Source organism: Scylla paramamosain, chromosome 18, assembly GCF_035594125.1.
Source record: "Scylla paramamosain isolate STU-SP2022 chromosome 18, ASM3559412v1, whole genome shotgun sequence".
NCBI lineage: Eukaryota > Metazoa > Arthropoda > Malacostraca > Decapoda > Portunidae > Scylla > Scylla paramamosain.
Window position 1 is genome coordinate 22,324,650 of NC_087168.1, and position 20,000 is coordinate 22,344,649.

The window sequence follows — 20,000 nt, forward strand, 5'->3', positions numbered from 1 at the left end:
TGCCTTGACCTCCCTCAGCACACACCGGCCTTGATCGCAACCTGGGATGTGACGGCTGGAGTATTGATGCGCGCGGGGGGCAGGGAGTGGCTGCTGTGTGAGACTGTGAGGCTGTGAGGCTGTGAGGCTGTGAGGTTGTTAGGGTGGAGGAATGGTATGGTGCGGAATTAGAATAGGTTCGGTGGTATGTGAGGCTGGTTTTGTAAGAGAGAAAGGTGTAGGAATGCTATGATGTGAAATGTATTACCGATATTTTGGGGTGATGTTCTTTTGAGGTAATAACGAGAGGGAAAGATGAAGTGAAAAAGAAAGACGTAGTTGTAGGAATTGTGTGGTTTGGAATGTAAGTCAGTTTAATGTTAAGTTAGACTGGTTTTGTAAGAGGAAGAGAGAGCGAGAAAGACAGTGTGAGGGAGAAATGGTGTGGTGTAAATGGTCTTATAACAGAGACAGCAAATGAGAAAGAGAGAAAGTGTAAGATTGTGAGAATGCTGTGGTATATTACGCACTTGGATTTACTGTTATATTAAAATGAAATAACAGAAAGAGAATGCCACGGAAACGGAGACAGGATGAGACAGAATTACCAAGATAGACAAAGATAAGAGCGAGTGACTGGAGTATTACGTGAGTGAGAGCATGATCCAGTATATCCCTGCAGCACACCGATATACTACATACGGCTCACATAACGCGGTAGTGCCTGCGGGTTGGCGTGGCGCGGCCTGATGGACGGCTTAGCGAGGTACAGGCAGGGCACGAGTATTCCTGGCCTTCCTCTTAAGATCATATTACTCCCCCGGGCTTCTTGACGCACTGAAAGCCTCATCCTACTGAACCAGCCCACGGAAGCTGCTAAGCTATACTACTGCAAGAAGGAAGGGAGGAATTGGTTCTCAGATAGAGTGGTACGTGAATGAAATGGACTCAGTAATCATGTTGTTAGTGCTGAGTCATGTGGATGTTAAAGAAGATGAGATGACACTGTGAAATGAGGATGATAGCGAAAATAGACAGGCATTTTTCATACAGGGACTGCCACGTGTAGGCCTGATGGCTTCTTGCAGCTTCCCGTATCTTCTTGTGTTCTTATGATCTGATGCACCAATTCTGTCTCAGTTTACGTGGCTTGCTCTAGTAATAATTAGAATAGGAGAAAGACTCGTGACCTCCCGTGGAAGGTTTGAACACACGCAACACGGAACCAATAGATATCTCACAGTAATGAATTCTTTCGCGTCTTGACAAGCCTTCGGTGCATGAGTATTGCAGTTTATGATAGCGGGAGGTCACGAGACTTGCCCTTGAGGGAGTGATGACATACGTGAGTGAGCGTGTGAAGTTGTAAGGTCATTGTAAGCTAATTGCAATATTGAAAGGAAAGTTGAAAGCAGTTTTAAGGTTGTAAAGTAACTTGTAGAGAGGTTGCAAGGATATAAGGTTGTAAATGAGATGTCTAGCCTGGGTGAGAAACGGATGTGAGGTTGTAAAGTTGAAAGGCAGGTTGCAAAGTAGTTTTAAGTTTTTAAATTAACTTGTAGGGAGGTTGTAAAGTCATAAAACTGATGTGTGTGTGAACTGAGTGAGAAACGCATGTAAAGTTGTAGAGATGTAAGGCCAGTGAGCGTGGGAGCGAAGGATGCAATGCAAGGCGAGGCGATGCGAGGCGAGGCGAGACCAGACATGCTTGGTAGGAGAATGAGGGCAATTCACGCTACACTGTCTCGCTATTGAGGTCACTGTGATAAAACAAGACTGTCCATTCCCTTCAGGATGTTGCCCTCATTACACAACATCTCGGGCGTGTGGGTGGCGGTGGTCATGTCTGCCTTAATGTCTACCAGAGCTGTCTGTGAGTGTGCGTATGTGTGTCTTGTGCTTGTTTGTTGTTAGTAAGATGAAAACCACGGTGTAAGTTAAAAGCAAGACGTTCTTCTAAAGTAGGGCAGTGGTGGAAGGAGCGAAGCAGTTCCGTCCAGTCCTGCGTGGTTAGATAAGACTTTTTTTCCCTCTACCAACGATGCATGTTGTCTGTTTATGGCCCGGGGCAGGGAGGCAGGCAGGGAGACAGGCAGCAGGCAGGGAGATAGGCAGAGAGGCGGGCTGGTGGCGGGAAACGTAGCGGGTATCCAGGCGGGGCGGACGGTGAGAGGGAAAATCAATAGGGAGTTTCAATATATTCATAGAGATTTATTGGGCAATTGTAGCAGCAGTTTCCCGGCGCTGCCATGCATAACAGACCCACCTCAGCTGGTATAGATTTTCCCGTCCGAGGCCGTGCAGAGGAAACGCGGCGCCGCTCACTCACGAATGTTGATGCGGGAGTGGCGATGGGCAGTGGACGTGTGGGAGGGAGAGGGTGGTGTGCGGGAGGACTGTAGGTGCTGGGAGGGTGTGGTGATAGGCTGGTAGATGTGGACGTGTTGGGAGGGTGCTGATGGTGTGTTGGAGAATGTAAGTGTAGATAGTTTGTGGGTAAAGATGGACGTGTTAGTGGTGTGGGTGGTGTTTAGATGAGTGTAGTAATGTGTGGGCAGCTGTGGACGTTTTGGGAGGGAGTAGGTGGTGAATTAGACACGTGGATACATGTGTGAGTAACTCTGTGGTTACTGTAGGTGTGGGTAGCTACATGTGACCCGTGAGTCTTAATATAGAAGCATGAACAGCGACGTGATTCCGGGGCGGCGGTACAAAAACACCGATGATAGCGGCTTTCCTGTGACGGCTGCGGTAATGAGCGATACAGACACAGGCGGTGGAGGTGATAGTGAGCGAGTGAGCGAGTGAGCGAGTGAACGAGTGTGGCGATCTCTACAGCCTGCCGGTGGATCAATGGTGGGAGCAGGTCCGCGGCGGCCGATGTAGAGGAAGTACAGCAAAGCGGGGAGCGAAGGTGGTAGCCGTGTAGGCGGTGGTGGCGGTGGCTGTAGTGTTGGTGATGGAGGTGGTGGTGGCGGTAGCTGTAGTGTTGGTGGTAGAGGTGATGGTGGAGCGACGCTGGGCTGGGCTGGGCTGGGCTGGGGTGCGGGGATCGGGCGTGGCGCTGCGAGAGGCTGTCCGCTGCAGCTGTCAGGGTCCAGCGCGGCATCTCTCATCGTTCCCAGCGTGTTGGCAGACCTCGGGAAATTCGTATCTCATCACTCCGGTGTCAAGATGCTGCCACACACACACACACACACACACACACACACACACACACTGCCCAATAAAGAAAGAGAGTACAGCAAATGTTATCTTTTTTTATCATTTCTTTTGTTGCATTCCACTGTGACCTCCTCCTCCTCCTCCTCCTCCTCCTCCTCCTCCTCATTCTCTTCCTCCTCCTCCTCCTCCTCCTTCTCCTCCTCCTCCTCCTCCTCCTCCTCCTCTTCCTGGATAGCTTAAATTCAGAGACTCAGGGAAGAGGCAAGGGCAGGGATGGTTAGTTTAGCTTAGATTAAGTTAGGTTAGGTTACCGCATCTCGCCGTGGCCTCCTCCTCCTCCCTCTATTCCTCATTCTCCTCTTCCCCCTCTTCCTCATTCTCTTCCTCTTTCCTCTTACTGGTTTGAATACAGAAACCTAGGAAACCGGTGGTGGTGGTGGTGGTGGTGGTGGTGGTTATGTTATGTTCTGCTAGGTTATGTTATGTTAGATGGATCATTTAGTCACTTTTAGTCGCCTTAAGACTAAGCAATTGTGGTTATGTTATGCTATGTTGTGTTTGGTGGCTGTTCTGGCCGTGTCAAGGTTGGCTGTTGGTGGTTAGGTTATGTTATGCTATGTTATGCTGGTCTTCTCGTCGCTTAAAGGCTGGTAAGGCGCGGTTATATTATATCATATTCTATTATGTTACGTGGCTTCTCTGGTCACCTTAAAGTTGAGTAGTGGTTATGTTATGCTGTATTATATTATATTGGGTGGTCTCCTCAAGGCTGGGTAACACTAATTATGTTATACTACGCTGTATTAAGTTAAGTGGGCCTGGTCTGCTCAAGCTTACCTTACCCTCGCTCCAGCAACAACAGCAGCGGGAGGTCGAGTGGCGCTGAAGGGAAGCAAGCGATGGTCTGTTCCAAGGAGCGTCTCAATTGTACTACTTCACTCGGACGCTCAGCACAAACTTTTCTCATGAACTGCGGTACCTCGACGGCCTCCCCATTGTGCGCCCTTACCTGTGTGTAAAGCCCTGGTTTTATAGCGCCGGGGCAGGGAAGCTGGGCGTGGGTGGCGAGAGATGGAGGCTGAGGAAGGGAGACAGCTGGTGATGTAGTGATGGCAAGACACTGGAAGGGGTGGGAGGAAGGGAACACACACACACACACACACACACACACACACACACACACACACACACGTATCATACAAAATTAATGAGTTTGGCACAAATTCAAGACAATATGACCGTTCACCCACACACACACACACACACACACACACACACACACACACATCCTACAAAACCACATTGAAGTTTGCCAAAAAAATACAAAACAATTTAACAAGATAATTTTACCTTAAGTTTTGAAATAAAGCGGAAATAGACAAGTGCCAGATAAAGAACAACACCATTCATCCGAGCGACCTTTTAAAACAGCCCCTGAGAGAACAAAGCGTTTCATAATACGGGGATAGACAAGCATGGGGTGTTTGGGAGTGGCAAGAGAGAGAGAGAGAGAGAGAGGGTGGGGGAGAGAGGTAAGTGTAGGCAGGGTGCTGTAAACTTGGTGGTGGGAGGCAGTGCAGCAGGGGAGGCAGGGGAGCTGAAATGGGATACGGGCAGGAAATTTAAGGTTGGCAATATATAGAGGAAGGGGAAAGCAGGCGTGTGTGGAAGAGTTAAAGAAGTAACAAAAGGGAAATGAAAGGAATGCGAGGGAATAAAAATGGAGTGCAGGGTGGGCGGCAGGAAATTGTAAAGTGTTAAAGAAACGAAAGAAATGTTTGGATTTTTTTAGACAGGAGGGAAAGAGAAAGAGAGAGAGAAACAATACTACTACTACTACTACTACTACTACTATTTCGTGTTATCTTATGCTCTCTTGCTATCTCGTGTGAGGATTAAGAGAGGAAACAGAGAAGAGTAAAAGAAGAAGAGGGTGAAAGAAACTAGGGAAGGGAAGAAGATGAACACGGATAGGGAAGATGGGAATGGGAGAGTGTGTGATGTAGATAGGTAGGATCGTGTGCGTGTGTGTGTGTGTGTGTGTGTGTGTGTGGACCACGAGGGACATTTGTAAGAGGATTGTCTCCGTGTTTCCTGAATTATTGAGTTCTGAAGAGAAATCCGATTGGTTCTGTACGTGCGTGTGTGTGTGCATGTACATTTACGTGCACGTGTGTGTGTGTGTGTGTGTGTGTGTGTGTGAGGTGACATAGAAAATATATTCATTACATCGTCATATGCATGTATTTCATTTGTAACTGTGGGTGTATTTTATGATACTACTCTCTCTCTCTCTCTCTCTCTCTTTCTCTCTCTCTCTCTCTCTGAAAACACCACAAAACTGCCATTTCTACACCACAAAACAACAAGAACTACAATTAACCATAACCTAATCAAACACCCTTCAAAGCACCACCAAACGTTACCAGGATGAAGGAGTTGCGGGCGAGGCGGAGTCTGGTGGCTGATGGGAGGCGTTATGGCGTATTAGTGGTGGAGGCGCCTCGTTAATTCAAGGAGGAAGCAGGAGTGGTCCGCTGCGTCTGTCTCGTGGCAACACAATCCCGTCCCACGCACCGCAGCCAGGGATCAAAGCCGTCCCCTTTCGTGTTGTCCATTACGAGGCATCTGTCTAGATTACGTGTGGAGTAATACGAGGGAGAACCACAAGGACACACTGGTCCAGGCGCCGCAATAAGAGGAACACCTGCTGCGCCGCGCCTCACAGTCTATTGCTGGTCACATGTTGAGTAACTCGCTGGTCTTACTAACACTGTTTTTCGCGTTCTTAAGTCCTGAGATCTGATTGTCTCCTAACACGTCATGGCAATAGATTCACTGTTATACCTGCCACGTCGCGCCTCCCAGTCTATTCCTCGTCAGTCCTTGAGTAACGCGCTGGTCTCAAGTCACTATATTCTGCGTTCTTAAGTCCTGTGATCTGACTGTCTACTAACACGTCGTGGCAAGAGATTCACTGTTATACCTTCCACGTCGCGCCTCCCAGTCTATTCCTCGTCAGTTCTTGAGTAACCTGCTGGTCTTACGTCACTGTATTCTGCGTTCTTAAGTCCTGTGATCTTCTGACTCTCTCCTAACATGGCAATAGATTCACCGCTATAGGTTCTTCTTTGGTATGGTGAAGTGTTGAGATACGAATCTAGAATGTGATGAAGTTTGATGTGGTAAGGCAAGTGACACCCACTGACAGCACAAAGAATTATCACGTTAAAACCTTCTAGTGGGTGTTGGTATCAGTAAAACCGAGAAAACATCCTTGGAAACTTAAACAGCTTCCACTACTGACTGTTAAGAGGAGGCAGAACAATGGAACGCTTAGAGTACAACCTATGAGCACCTATGAGCAATCTGTACTGTACTATACCAGCCACGCGTGAGCAAAAATAGAAATTCCTTCATAGTTTAGAAAAAGGTCTTTGTTATATGTTGTTAAACGCCTTGTTCTTTCATCACGGCTAATTTCAAAGGTCACAAGATTAACAGACGTGGTTTTCATTGCTGCTTTTCCTATCGACGATGCGAAATCCTTGTTAAAATATCATTAAAACATTGTAACACCATTGAAAATTCAAATAACATCCACTGCTGCCTGTTAAGAGGAGACAGAATAATGGAACACAACCCTATGAACACCCGTGACCAACCTGCATTGTACTAAACCAGCCACGCGTGAGCAAGAATAGAAATCCCTTTACAGTTTAGAAGAAAAAAAAAAGGTATTGCCACAGTGAAAAGCTTTTGACATATCCCGGGTAAATGCTACGTGGGAGGCCAGAAAATCAAGTATACAGAGCATTCTCCACGTTGACAATCACGGCAAAGGTCGCGGCAGTAAATCATGATTCCAGAGACTGTGGCGAAAGTCAGAGTAAAAATGTTTGGGGGACTCGAGTGGCATTCCAACTTGGCCGTCTTTCAGTCACGTTGAAGGATAGCGTGACTGTGCCATGAAAAAGTAAACGGGAAAAAAAGTTTGCTGGTGAAGAGATGAACCTACTTTTGATAAACTCTGATTCCTGATTCTGGGCATAATTCATTGGACAGAAGGGCATTTTTAATCTCGACCAGTAGAAAGTTCCGTCATTATTTATTACCAGTTCTTCCTTCCTTCTCCCTTACTCTGAGGATGGACGTGGCACTTCTCCTCCTTCCTAAGCCTTCCCGTAGTGTTGTCCATCCATGAAATTTAAAGGTCATATGAACAACAACCACAGGAAATCTGAAAGACAAGGAGACTGAGAAAGTGAGTGAGTGTAGTCCATCCTGTAAAAAAATCACGAACTTTTAAGATAGCATGAACAACAACCACACTAAGAGAGAAGGAAAAAGAGGCTGGGAGACCGAGGCAGAAAAATCTCTAAGTCTAAACTAACGAAAAGCAATCACGGTGAGAGACGAAAGAGAAAAAAAGAGAGACAGAGAGATGAAAACAAGAAGACAAAGAGACGGAGACAGAGAGACAGAGAGACGGTCAATGAAAAACATCCAGACAGAAAAATCTCGTAAGTTTAGATATACGAAATTAAACCGGGTTAAGGAACAGAGGGGGACAGAGAACCAGAGAGACAGAGACGGAGAGACAGAGGAAGACAGAAAAAAAAGACTTATAACTAGAGACAAACAAACACACACAAAGACACTCAAACAACAAAAAGTACACCAACTAAACATAACCCAAAAACACACACACACACACACACACACACACACACACACACAAGAGGAAAAAAAAAAACGATCTAAACTCAAAGAAAACAGAGAAAAAATAGAAAGAAAAGCAAGTACGTACAAAAATCAACCCTAAATTGAAAACCAAGAACAGCAGCCACAATAATAGCCAGGCCTGTCAATCACAGGAGGAATCACTGTTACCACCACGGCAGGTCCTCCTAGCATACTTAAACCCGTCCCCGCTACAGACCAGCACTTACCTCAGGCCGTCACTCACCAGCCAGGCCTGTCACCGCCCTCAGGTAATGCATCCGCTGAAGAGTAACAATTGCCCGAGACTTTGAGGGAGTTAAGGAAAGTTGTCATGATGCGCTGTACGTGGCCATTAGCTTAGAAAAGTGAAAGTGGTGGTGGTGGTGGTAGTGGTGGTGGTGGGGCTGGTGGCGGTGGTGGATGTGCGTGTGTGTGTGTGTGTGTGTGTGTGTGTGTGTGTGTGTGTGTGTGTGTGTTTACTTATCTATATCTCATTGTTTTTTTCTATATTTTTGTCTGTTTATCGTGTACTTTGTGTACGTAAGCGTGTTTGTACGTATTTGTGTACGTATTACTTGATCTTCAACAGCTGTACGTAAGGCAAACCAACACACGCATGCACACACGTACACGAAACTAACCCCCGCTCTTATACTCAAATAACATAGACCACGTTGAGAGAGTGAGACAGATAACCTTTCTTAACCACACTTCATAACAACCACTCAAGCATCTACCTTTCATACAACATTCCCGTAGTAATTCCCCAGGCACGGGCTTTGGAAGGTTTCTTTGTACAAGCGGTGGGTTTGCGGGGAAGCGGCGTCCTTTAAACAGAGCCTAACAAAAGGGGACCTGCACGGTATAGCCTCGGGACGCCAATACATAAGCGACCACGGCAGCGCTGGTTTAATTTAGGATGTTCGGGCCGCCTTACAGAGTGCATAATTTAGCGTCTGTATTGTGGCTTCGACCCTCGATGGCCGCGTACATTGTCCACCCTGACTAGAGCCTCCCTCCCTTCTTGATGCTGGTAGCGCTCCCTCTTGTGTGGTTAGGTTGTGTTAGGTTCCGTTTATCTTGATCGTCTTGGTAGTGGTGGTGATGGCGGTGGTAAGATGGTGATAGTAATAGTAATAGTAGTAAAGGTGATTATGTTAGCAAGAAAGGTGCTGAAGACAAGAAGATATCCATGTAACGCTGGAGAAGATGGAGGAAGAGGAGGAAGCGAAGACGAAGAAGTACAAGGAGGAGGTGATCCTGGAAGCCAAACACCCTGGTAATGGAGACAAGAAAGTCATGAGAGCTGAGAGAGAGGAGACTGGAATGGAAGAAAACGGTATTAATTTCCCCAGGAACTTGGCAGCGATATTACTTGCCTGAGGACCCTCACCGGACGAAGGGAGAGCTTTATTTTTGCCAGAAACCCAATTGTAAGTCTCATATGTGCCTGTCCGGGAGTCTGTGCAGGTCCTTGAGGGCGCCGCGCGTGTATCCCCGATGATGTGACGAGAGTGAGGAAGAGTGAGGAAGAGTGAGGACCCGCCGGACTGGAAACAAGTGGCAAGAGTCAAGCCCTTCAACTCAGGCAGACTCGCGCGCTACTGGGACGGTGAGTGTGTGAGTGTGTGATGCCTGAGTGGCAGGGGAGAAGAGAAGGGCAGATTCCCGCTGATCAAGACGCCGTCCCCCTAACCTTGCGCCGCCGAGCGTGAAACTTGAAATTCAATCCAGAGGAGGGATCTGACTGCGTTTCCCTCTGCACACACACACACACACACACACACACACACTCTCTCTCTCTCTCTCTCTCTCTCTCTCTCTCTCTCTCTCTCTCTCTCTCTCTCTCTCTCTCTCTCTCAAACGCCGGCTGCTTGGCACGCCTCGCCCAAGTATTCAATTTGTTATGGAAACTCAAGGTAACGAAGCCTCTGCCTGAAAATTCCGAAGAGGACACGAGCAAGGCTGAATTTTATTATCTCCTTTGCATAGTCATAAGAAAGGGAGACAGGAAGAGAGAGAGAGCGGGAGAGAGGGAGAGGGAGACGCTTACCTTCTTAAAGTGTGTGTGAGTTTCGAAAGGTGCTCTCAGCGTTCGCACGAGTACATTCCCTCGAGGTGACAGCGTGATGACTGCGGCTCAGGGTTCGCTCTGTCAATACTTTGGCGAGGCGTGTGTGTGTCCTCAATGTGTCGCTTCCTTCCTGCAGACACACGATTTACTGAACTGGGGAAATAGTTTGCAGTTGACTGGTCAGTACTCGAGTCTTGTTTATGCTCTTCAATGAATGGAGATAAGGCGGCAAAGAGTGACCTAGGAAGTGATTCAAAGCGTAATAGGAGTAAAAAAAACAAGAAAAAAAAAGAGGAAGAAGGAGAAAAAGAGGAAGAAGCTGAATATTGCCTCTACTATTGGTAACTGTCAAGAGGCGGCAGCGCAAACAAGAAAAACAAACACCAGTTAGTCTTATCCCCTCACCAGTAACAAAATACAATAACCACAATAATAACAATATCACAAGCAAGGAAGCAAAATACCAGCACACCATCCCCGGTCACAGAGCCCAAAACAACAATACCCACACCAATAATAGGAAGAAGAGCCGTCCATATCCCAGGCGAGGAGGGCGAGGGGAGGAAAGGTCAGGAGGCTCGTGGTATAAGTGGCACCCTGAGCGTCTTGTCCCCGTCCTGGCAGCGACCTGAGGGGAGGGACGAGAGGAGAATTGCCTGACCCTCCAAGAATGTGTTGTCCTGACGGCGCGACGAGGCAGGGCGTCCACAACGGCGGAAACTGAGCTGCTCCAACTTCTTCTCTCCCTCTCGTGTGTGTGTGTGTGTGTGTGTGTGTGTGTGTGTGTGTGTGTGTGTGTGTGTGTGTGTGTGTGTGTGTGTGCTTCCCCCCTCCCCCCCGTCTCGTGCAAGTTTCCCCCTTCCATTTGTTGAAGCCGGCAGTCCTTTCTTTGCGCTCTTTCTCCTTCTCCTCCTCCTCCTCCTCCTCCTCCTCCCTGTGCAGTGCCAGAGTATAGATAGTTACGACTCCTACAAACTCTGCCCCGGAAAAACAATTGTAGAAACAGTACTCAGTTTATACACTACTACTACTACTACTGCTACTACTACTACTACTACTACTACTACTACTACTACTTTTTCATTTTTCATTACTTCCTTATATTCTTAAACTAGCTCACCACTCACCACCACCACCACCACCACCACCACCACCACAACCAGTTCCTCTATCCCTGTATCTCCTCCCTAGTCAGTCATATCATAGCCACTATCACCGCTGCCTGTTCCCGTCAGTCCCACTTCCTGCAGACATGTGCAGCGAGCAAGCGAGCCTTGTGTCTGGCCCCGCTCAGGTTAACGCGCCGTACGGGTTCAACAAAGCCCTCCTCACTTCACGCACCTGATTAACTAATGCGTCTGATGTGTTTACCGAGCGATGACTGAGCTCCGATATGCCCATGATGAGGCTTTTGTCTACTGTCTCCGTGTCTGTTTGGCCGCGACGCACATCTGCCACTGTCTGTCGAGGGTTGAAAAAAGTAGTATTCGGTGTTAGAAAGTTTTCGGCGTCTGGAACACTGGAGTTAATTGAGTGTAGAAGATAACAATGCAGAGGAAGGAGAATGACGGTGAGGCTGAAAGGGAGGAAAAGGTGATTGGATTGTGTTATGTTTGGGTGATGTTATTGGTGGTGCTCATTGTGGTGGTGATTGTTGTGTTTAGTAGGGTGGAGACTAGAGATCGTGTGGGATGGGTGGTGATGGCCATTGTGGTGGTGTTGGTAGTGTTCAGCAGTGTTTAGTAGTGTTAACGAAGACTTAAGATCATGTGGTGCTTTCCAGTGTCTCTCCGTGATCCGGGCAAGGTTACCACTTTCTTCACGCCGTGGTAATAAACACACTGACAAGGAATTAATTTAGGTGAGGCGTATGAAGGCGACACGCACTTATTACTGGCTGGGATGGGAGACGGGCGCGAAACACACCCACCCACCCACCTACACACACACACACACACACACACACACACATTGCATTATCAGCGAGAGTGTTGGTGCGTGTAATATGCAAAACAATATACATAAACTTTACGAAAAATGCGATAACTTGCCTGTGTAAGACTGGGACATTACGAGCTTGAACCAATCTTGCGAGAAATACAAAACACACACACACACACACACACACACACACACACACACACACGGAGGAACGAGGTGCAAGGAACGTTACAAGACACCTTCAGGCTGACACAGGCACACCACTAACCGCCACCAGGAGTCTGAGGAGCAAACCCAGAACACACCCAACGCCGCCTTACCAAATTGGGTGGATATCGGATTTCTGAGAGCGAGGCGGCGAACTGACGAGGTGGTGGCGGGGCGGGCGGGTGGGTGTTGGTGAAGAAGTGGATGAAGGCGTGTGTGGATGCTAATGGGGATTATAACTACTGTAAAACGTGTCCAGGTGTAAGAAGGAAGTGATAGATGTGTGGATGAAAGGGTGTTTGGGTTATGGATGTGTCTATGTATGTGTGTGTGTGTGTGTGTGTGTGTGTGTGTGTGTGTGTGTGTGTGTACTCGCGCTTATGCATGTATGTACGAGTATACCAAGCCAGACAAACGTTCGTACATGTAAACCCATCCACCAAACTATCCAGCCATTTACCAACCCTCCACACGCACACATACACACAGACACACCTCATCATATAGCGCAACAGAATTCCATCAGCGAAAGAGCACCTGTACGGCGTGACCTAATTAGGGTGATCTGTAATTATGGTGTTTACGTGGCGTTCACCTGGATAATTACTTGTTCTGTGAGGGCTGCGCTGGTGGTGGTGGTAGTGGTAGTGGTGGTGGTGGTCGAGAAGAGAGGGAACATGTACACGGATAAAGCAGAAAGGGAAAATGATGGAAAATAATCAGTAAAATGAAAGAAACACACCGATTTTTTTTCCCATTTTTTTTCCTCATCTCTTTTACAAGTTCCTATGAATTCTTCCTCCTTTTCTTACCTGCTTCTCTCCAGTCCTCCATCTCTCCTTCCAGCGGGAACCTATACACATGGAAACTAAGAAGGGGAAGATGAAGGGAAAGAAAGAATGGAAAGAAGCGGACAAATGAAGGAAAAAAAAAACTAAACTGTATAGAAAAGAAAGTGAAGGAGGTAAATAAATAAAGAAAGGATAAAGGATAATAGAATAAAGTGAAAGTAAGAGAAGAAAGAGAAGAGGAGGAGAGAGGTTAGGTAAAAGGGAAGGAAAACATGAATTGTGTGTTTGTAAAAGAAAGTGAAAGTAAAGAAAGTAAAAAAAAATGAAAGGAGGAAAGATGAAATGAAAAAAAATAGGGAAAGAGGAAAAACGGATCAGTATTTGTATTTCTAATTTATAAAAGTGAGAAAGGAAAGGTCAGAGAGAGAGAGAGAGAGAGAGAGAGAGAGAGAGAGAGAGAGAGAGAGAGAGAGAGAGAGAGAGAGAGAGTTAAAAAAAAGTACTAAAAGAAAAAAAATATTAAGTTGAGCATCATGTACAAAAAAAAAAAAAAAGTGAAATGAAAAAGAGAGAAAGAGGAAAAAAAACGGGGAAAAATAGACCAGGAAATGTGCCAAAAAATAACACGAGCTTTAATTTTCCTCTGCAGCTTGTTGACTGGTGGGCATATTTTTTTCCACCCCCCCTTAGTAATTTTTTCCTAGTAATTTTTTCCCCCCCAGTAGCGTTGCATGCTCCTGCCACTACACCGCCATGCTATTTTTTTTTCCTTTTTCCTTTTTTTAATCTTTACATTAACAAATACTTTTCTTTCTTGTCTCTCTCAAAAAATAATAAAATCTACGTTTCATATATTTTTCGGAAGTGTGTGTGTGTGTGTGTGTGTGTGTGTGTGTGTGTGTGTGTGTGTGTGTGTGTGTGTGTGTGTGTGTGTGTGTGGATCTCGACTCGACAGCGGAAGAATGGAGGGTGATGGAGAGAGAGGTTGGGAAAGAAGGATGGCGACTTGTGGGTTCTAGAGAGAGAGAGAGAGAGAGAGAGAGAGAGAGAGAGAGAGAGAATAAGACTATCGCCGTGTACTCTTGTCTGCACCGCGATACAACTTCAGCCGTTATCTTTGTACCCACCGTGAAACTCGTACCTACTGTGAAATTTGTACCCTCCACGGAAGATTACGCAAGAATACACACGATAACCAAACATCAAGAGATCTGGCGCTCTTGAAGTGTCTGTTTGAAGACTTTAACTTGGTAGAGAGACAGGATAATACTGTAAAAAGCGCCTCACCATCCACCTCTTGTTGGTAGTGACCCGCGATGCTTGTCTTCCAAATAGAGATGGTGTGCAGGATAGTGCAGCATAAGGCTCTTTCCAACCCACGCGATGACTTGTTAATGGTGACACGTGGTGCTTCTCTTCCTTACAGGGATGGTGTGCTGGTGGCTGGCTTGGGTGGTGCTGGTAGGCGGCGCGCGGGCGTTCTGTCCCCGCGGGTGTTCCTGTGATGACAGCGGCCCCAGTCTGCGGTGTGTGGGCGTGGGCATCAACGTGGTGCCCACCCTGGTGAATCCCGGCCTGCGCAGCCTCAACCTGGCGCACAACTCCATCAGTTCCGTGAGCCACACGCTGGTCTACTTCGCGCAGCTGGAGGAGCTGGACTTCTCTCACAACCTGCTGGCCTCGCTGGGCACCAGCAACTTCCACAAGCAGGTGGAGCTGCGGGAGCTTCGCTTGGCGCACAACAACCTGTCCTCGCTGTCGGTGGGGGCGCTGCTGGGCCTCACCTCTCTGTCGCTGCTGGACCTGAGTCACAACGCCATCTCCGAGCTGCCGCCCGACGTGCTGTTGGACGCGCCGGATCTCAAGGTGCTGCTGCTGGCACACAACAAGCTGCACACGCTCTTCCAGCACACCTTCCGCGGTCCTCGCAGTCTGCACGTCCTCGACCTGTGTGATAACTACTTCCGCCACGTCCCCACGGCGGCCGTCGAGGAGCTGACGGCACTGAAGGCGCTGCAGTTGTGTCGGAATCGCCTGACGCGGCTGGAGTCCAATGCTCTGTGCTTGCCCTCCCTCCTGTCGCTGTCCTTGGAGACTAACAGCATTGACTATGTCGCCGACGCCTCCTTCAGCTGCTTGCAGAGGCTGCTCAAGCTGAACCTCAACGACAACCTGCTGCGTGAGGTGCCCACTGCTGCCTTGGTGTCCCTCGTGCTGCTGGAGTCTCTGCACCTCAGCAGGAACAAGATAAGGAGTCTGGAGGCCGGGGCGTTCAGGGGCCTCGGCCACCTCACCACGCTGGAGGTGTCCCGGTGTCCGCTGCTGTCGTCGCTGCAGCCCGCGGCGCTCGCTGAGTGCTTCAGTCTGCGGGAACTGACGCTCTCCCACAACCCCTTGGTGAAGCACATCCCGCCGGGCTTTCTCTCCTCGCTGCCTCGCCTCCGCTCACTCGACCTTCGCGCAAACGGTCTTCGAAGCTTCCCGTCATCTGAAGTCACATGGAGGTCACTAGTAAGTCTCGACCTGAGGGACAACCCAATGGTGTGCAACTGCTCGCTGCAGTGGCTGGCGGAGGTGCTCGGCGCGGCCAACACGTCCCTGCTGGCGCCGGACCTGCAATGCGCCGCGCCGGACAAGCTCAGAGGAGTCTACCTTTCGAGGTGAGTGAATCTTCACGCCTCGAGGGGCGCTTTGTGTCCTGGGGCATTAGTTCGAGCAGCGCGGCTCTTTGCTTTCTGGACCTCTCATTGAGATTGGATTAAGTAGTACTGCTCTTGACTTGTTGAACATTCTCACATAAACTTTGTACCAATGAGATTAGATTGATTAGCGTGAATTTTGACTAAATGAACTTTCTTGAAAGAACTTTGTACCCTTAGAGATTAGGACATGTGGAGGATGTCTTAACTTATTGATGCTCCCTAGGGGAACTTTGTGGCCTCGGAGATTACATAGAGTAGCAGCTCCCTTGAATTGAATGTGTATTAGAATTTACCTTTAAGTCACACTGAATACACATACCTTCCATAATAGTGCCTCGTTCTGAAGACTCCACAAGCATAGACGATCTGTTTAGCGTAGTGGTCGGAATGTGGGGGTAAAAAAAAAACATGAAAGTGAAAAGTATAACCGACTGCTGAGGGAAAGAAGTTGGTTAATGATGGAAAGAAACTGAAGGATGAGAATTAAAGCAAAACACGAGGCAAAAGTTTGTGTGAAAATGGAAGCTGAAAGGGAGAGAGAGAGAGGGAGAGAGAGAAACGCGTCAAGGAAGAAGAAAAAAAGAGAGATAAATGGAGGAACTACGCAGAAAAAGAAGGAAAAGGAAAGAGAGTAATGAGGCGAGAGATAGAGTGAGAGAAGTGCACAGGCAGACAAAGAAACAGACAGACATACAGACAAACAAACAGACAGACATACAGACAAACATACAGACAGAGAGACTGAAATATGTAAACATGAGGAGAAGTGAAGTAAGGTTAGGAAAGGACAGGTAAAGACAGGTATCACTAAACCATTAAGGTCACAGAAGGTTGGGTTACATAAGGTTAGGTCGGCAGAGTTACATTAAACAAGCCCCCTGTATTCTGAAACGCTTTGCTCTCTCACCAGGACTGTTTTCCAAGGCCACAGGGATGATTAGCCGAGTTCTCAAGAGTGTTTCTCCTAATCTGTCACTAGAACCATAAAAACACCCTTAAAAATCAGAGCCCCTTCAATTAGAACCTTCGGAAAATAGTGGAGGTGCGGTGGAGAGATGCTTCAGAATACGGTCCGAGGAGAGAGGTAGAGAGAGGGAACAAGTGAGGAATAAGTAAGGAGGGAGACTCGGGTGTGGCGTGTCAAGGGAAGCAGGGCAGGAAGCTCTCTTGCAGCAGGAAATGTGCAAACAAGGGGAACACTGCGCACTGACACTGACAAACAAACAAACGCTGATTCATGGGCGAGAAAGAAGTTGTGAGTACTGTAAACTGAAATCAATGTTTGTGACGACGAGAAATTTGAGAACTAGAGGAGGAGGAGGAGAAGGAGGAGGAGGAGGAGGAGGAGGAGGAGGAGGAGGAGGAGGAGGAGGAAGTAGTGACTAGGGAAATAAAAACTAGAAAGGAAGGTAAGAAATAAAACTTGATAACGAGGAAGAGGAAGACTGAATAGAAACTGGAGTAGAAGCAGAACGAAAAGAAGAAAAAGAAGAAAAGGAAAAAAAAAGAACATGGCGCAGTGTGAAAATAAAGATGTAGAGAGAGAGAGAGAGAGAGAGAGAGAGAGAGAGAGAGAGAGAGAGAGAGAGAGAGAGAGAGAGAGAGAGAGAGAGAATGTGTATGTATGTGCAAAATAACAGAAGAAAAGACGAAACACCAGAAAACAAACTACATTAAAAGGGGAAGAAAAGAAAGAGGAAGACGAAGAGAAGGTGGAAGAAGAAGAAGAAAAGGAGGAGGAGGAGGAGGAAGAGAATGAGCAGGAAGAAAAGGAGGGCCAGGAAGAAAAAAGAAGAAAAAAAGACGGAGAAAGAACAACAACAGGAAAGAAAGGAGGAAAAAGGAAGAGAAAAAGGAAGAGGAGAAGGAAGAATATACAAAAGGAAGACAAACAGTAACAGACCTTGAATTTCTGACGAGACTGAAGGAGGAAGAGGAGAAGGAGGAGAAAGAGGGGAAGAGGAGGATGAGGATGGGGGGAGAAGAGAACAAGTGCGTGTAAAGATGGTTAATAACTGATAGATGACGTGATAAGGAAGTTGGCAAAGCGAATGAAAGGAGGGAAAGAAAAAAAAAACAAGGAAGAGAGAGAGAAAAAAAAGGTCGAAGTTAATGCAGTTTTAAATAAGAAGAAACAATGCCAAAAGAACGAAGACTTGCGTGCGCGCGCGTGTGTGTGTGTGTGTGTGTGTGTGTGTGTGTGTGCGTGGTCGTGGAAACGTGAGAAGAACAGGGAGCAAAAAATATGGGAATGTGAGAAGAAAGAAAGGAGGGAAAGGAAGGAATGAAGGAAGGAATAAAAGTTTGAGTATTGGAAGAAGAATGAGGTACGAGAAAGCAACAGAATACAGTGGTCGTATTCTGAAACGCTTTTCTTCCTCACCACGACTATTTTCAAAGGCCACAGAGGTGATTAGGCGAATCCTCAAACATGTTCCTTCTGTTCATAGTATAGAAATCTTGTTAATCTGTCATTAGAACCCTTAAACGCTTTGCTCTCTCTCCACGACTATTTCCGAAGGCCACAGAGGTGATTAGGTGAGTTCTCAAGCGTGTTTCTTCTGTTAATAGTATAGAAATCTTGTTAATCTGTCATTAGATCCCTTAAAAGCGCTATTTTCAAGGGCCACAGAGATGATTAACCGGATTCTCAAGCGTGTTTTTCCTGTCAGTGATATAGAAACTTGCTTATCTGGCACTAGAACTGAGAAAAGCCTCCCTGAAGTACGCTTTTCTCTCTCATCAAGATTGTTTTCAAAGGCCACAGAGATGATACGAGCGTTTTCAAGACTTTTCCATGTTCATAACGTAGAAATCCTGTTAATCTGTCACTGGAACCATAAAAACATCCTGAAAAACCCGCGTAACTTCAACTAGAGGCTTTTGAATGTAGTGGAGGAACGGCGTGGAAGTGTTTCGCAATATGGACCCTGGCAGTTCACCGCATATGTCTCCGTCGCAGGCCTCGATCTCCCTCACAGGCGTTTATCCCCGGGAAGTCTTATGGCGCCCGTTAAATGGTTCGCAGCAGCCTCGCCACCCGGGACTGTCAGGGGGGATTCATCAGGGGGGCTTAATGAGGATGATTGGCCAGTGTTCATCAGCAGCAGGTGGATGATTGCGATTGGTTTGATTAGGTGTGTGTGTGTGTGTGTGTGTGTGTGTGTGTGTGTGTGTGTGTGTGTGTGTGTGTGTGTGTGTGTGGTAGAGTGTGTAAGTGGTGTTTCGAGACTAGAAAATGCATGCTCTCTCTCTCTCTCTCTCTCTCTCTCTCTCTCTCTCTCTCTCTCTCTCTCTCTCTCTCTCTCTCTCTCTCTCTCTCCTGCACTTCTTACTTTAAATTAGATTAAACAGAACAACATACCACAAACAGCATCATAAGGACCACCACCACCACCACCACCTGTACTAACTCTCGTCCTTCCTTTGTGTTCCCTTGTGACCGAGGAGGCTGGCGGTACGAGCATAATCAGAGCCAAAACACAGCAAAGACAAGGTTCAATTCCATTTCGAAGTCACTACTCATTTCAGCCCAACCGGAACCTTCCCACTCCTTTCCCCAGCTTGGCCCGACACGACCTAGATGTCTGCTGTGTTGATTAACCATGGTATATAACCAGCATCTGCCTCTTATATGAGTTCCCTAGCTAGACCCTCCGGCTTCTGGGTTCGTCTTTGGTGTCGAGGCTTAATGGAGCTGCAAGTTAGGGTATGCTAGAGATGCTTACTAGGTTCAAATGCCTCGTTTGTCTCTTGTATGTACCCGATGTTTGATCTTTCGTCCAAACACACTGTTTACTTATCGTTACTTATCGTTATTTAATTTACTTATCTTATTCTTTTGATATCACTTTTATTTTCGGCACTTACATCCGGTTTCTCTAGTCTGTCAGGGTTGGGACGGTGCCTCCTAACGGGTTCAAGCTTGAAAAATTTAGGTTTAGGAAGGAGATAGGAAAAAATTGGTTCTCAAATAGAGTGGTAGATGAGTGGAACGGACTCAGTAATCATGTAGTTAGTGCTAGGACACTAGAGAGCTTTAAGAGAAGATTAGACAAGTTTATGGATGGGGATAGCAGATGGAAATAGGTAGGAGTGTTTCATACAGGGACTGCCACGTGTAAGCCTGGTCGCTTCTTGCAGCTTCCCTTATTTCTTATGTTCTTATGTTCTTAACACACACACACACACACACACACACACACACACACACATGTACACGCTTCTCCCCTGATAACCCTTGACATAAAGCCCTGCCGAGTCCAGACTTGGCAAGAATCCATCATCTTGCACTCTTGTGGCTGTTCTCCTTCAAGTGGTGGCCTGGCATCTGTGGCTTTCTCTCATATTCATCCTGCGCGGTGTAGGAAACAGGTGTTCACTTACAGGTGATAGACATGAGGGAGAGGTGGTGTC

General features: G+C 47.2%; 1 protein-coding gene across 1 annotated transcript in view; it reads left to right on the plus strand.

Annotated features, from left to right (window-relative positions):
- The window catches only part of LOC135109300 (chondroadherin-like), a 55,640-nt gene that overhangs the window by 15,021 nt on the left and 20,619 nt on the right, over positions 1 to 20,000 (plus strand). The window contains exon 2 of the mRNA XM_064020607.1: positions 14,309 to 15,542. Within this exon, the coding sequence (XP_063876677.1) occupies positions 14,311 to 15,542 (1,232 nt within the window). The 5' untranslated portion in view covers positions 14,309 to 14,310. The remainder of the gene's footprint in view (positions 1 to 14,308; positions 15,543 to 20,000) is intronic.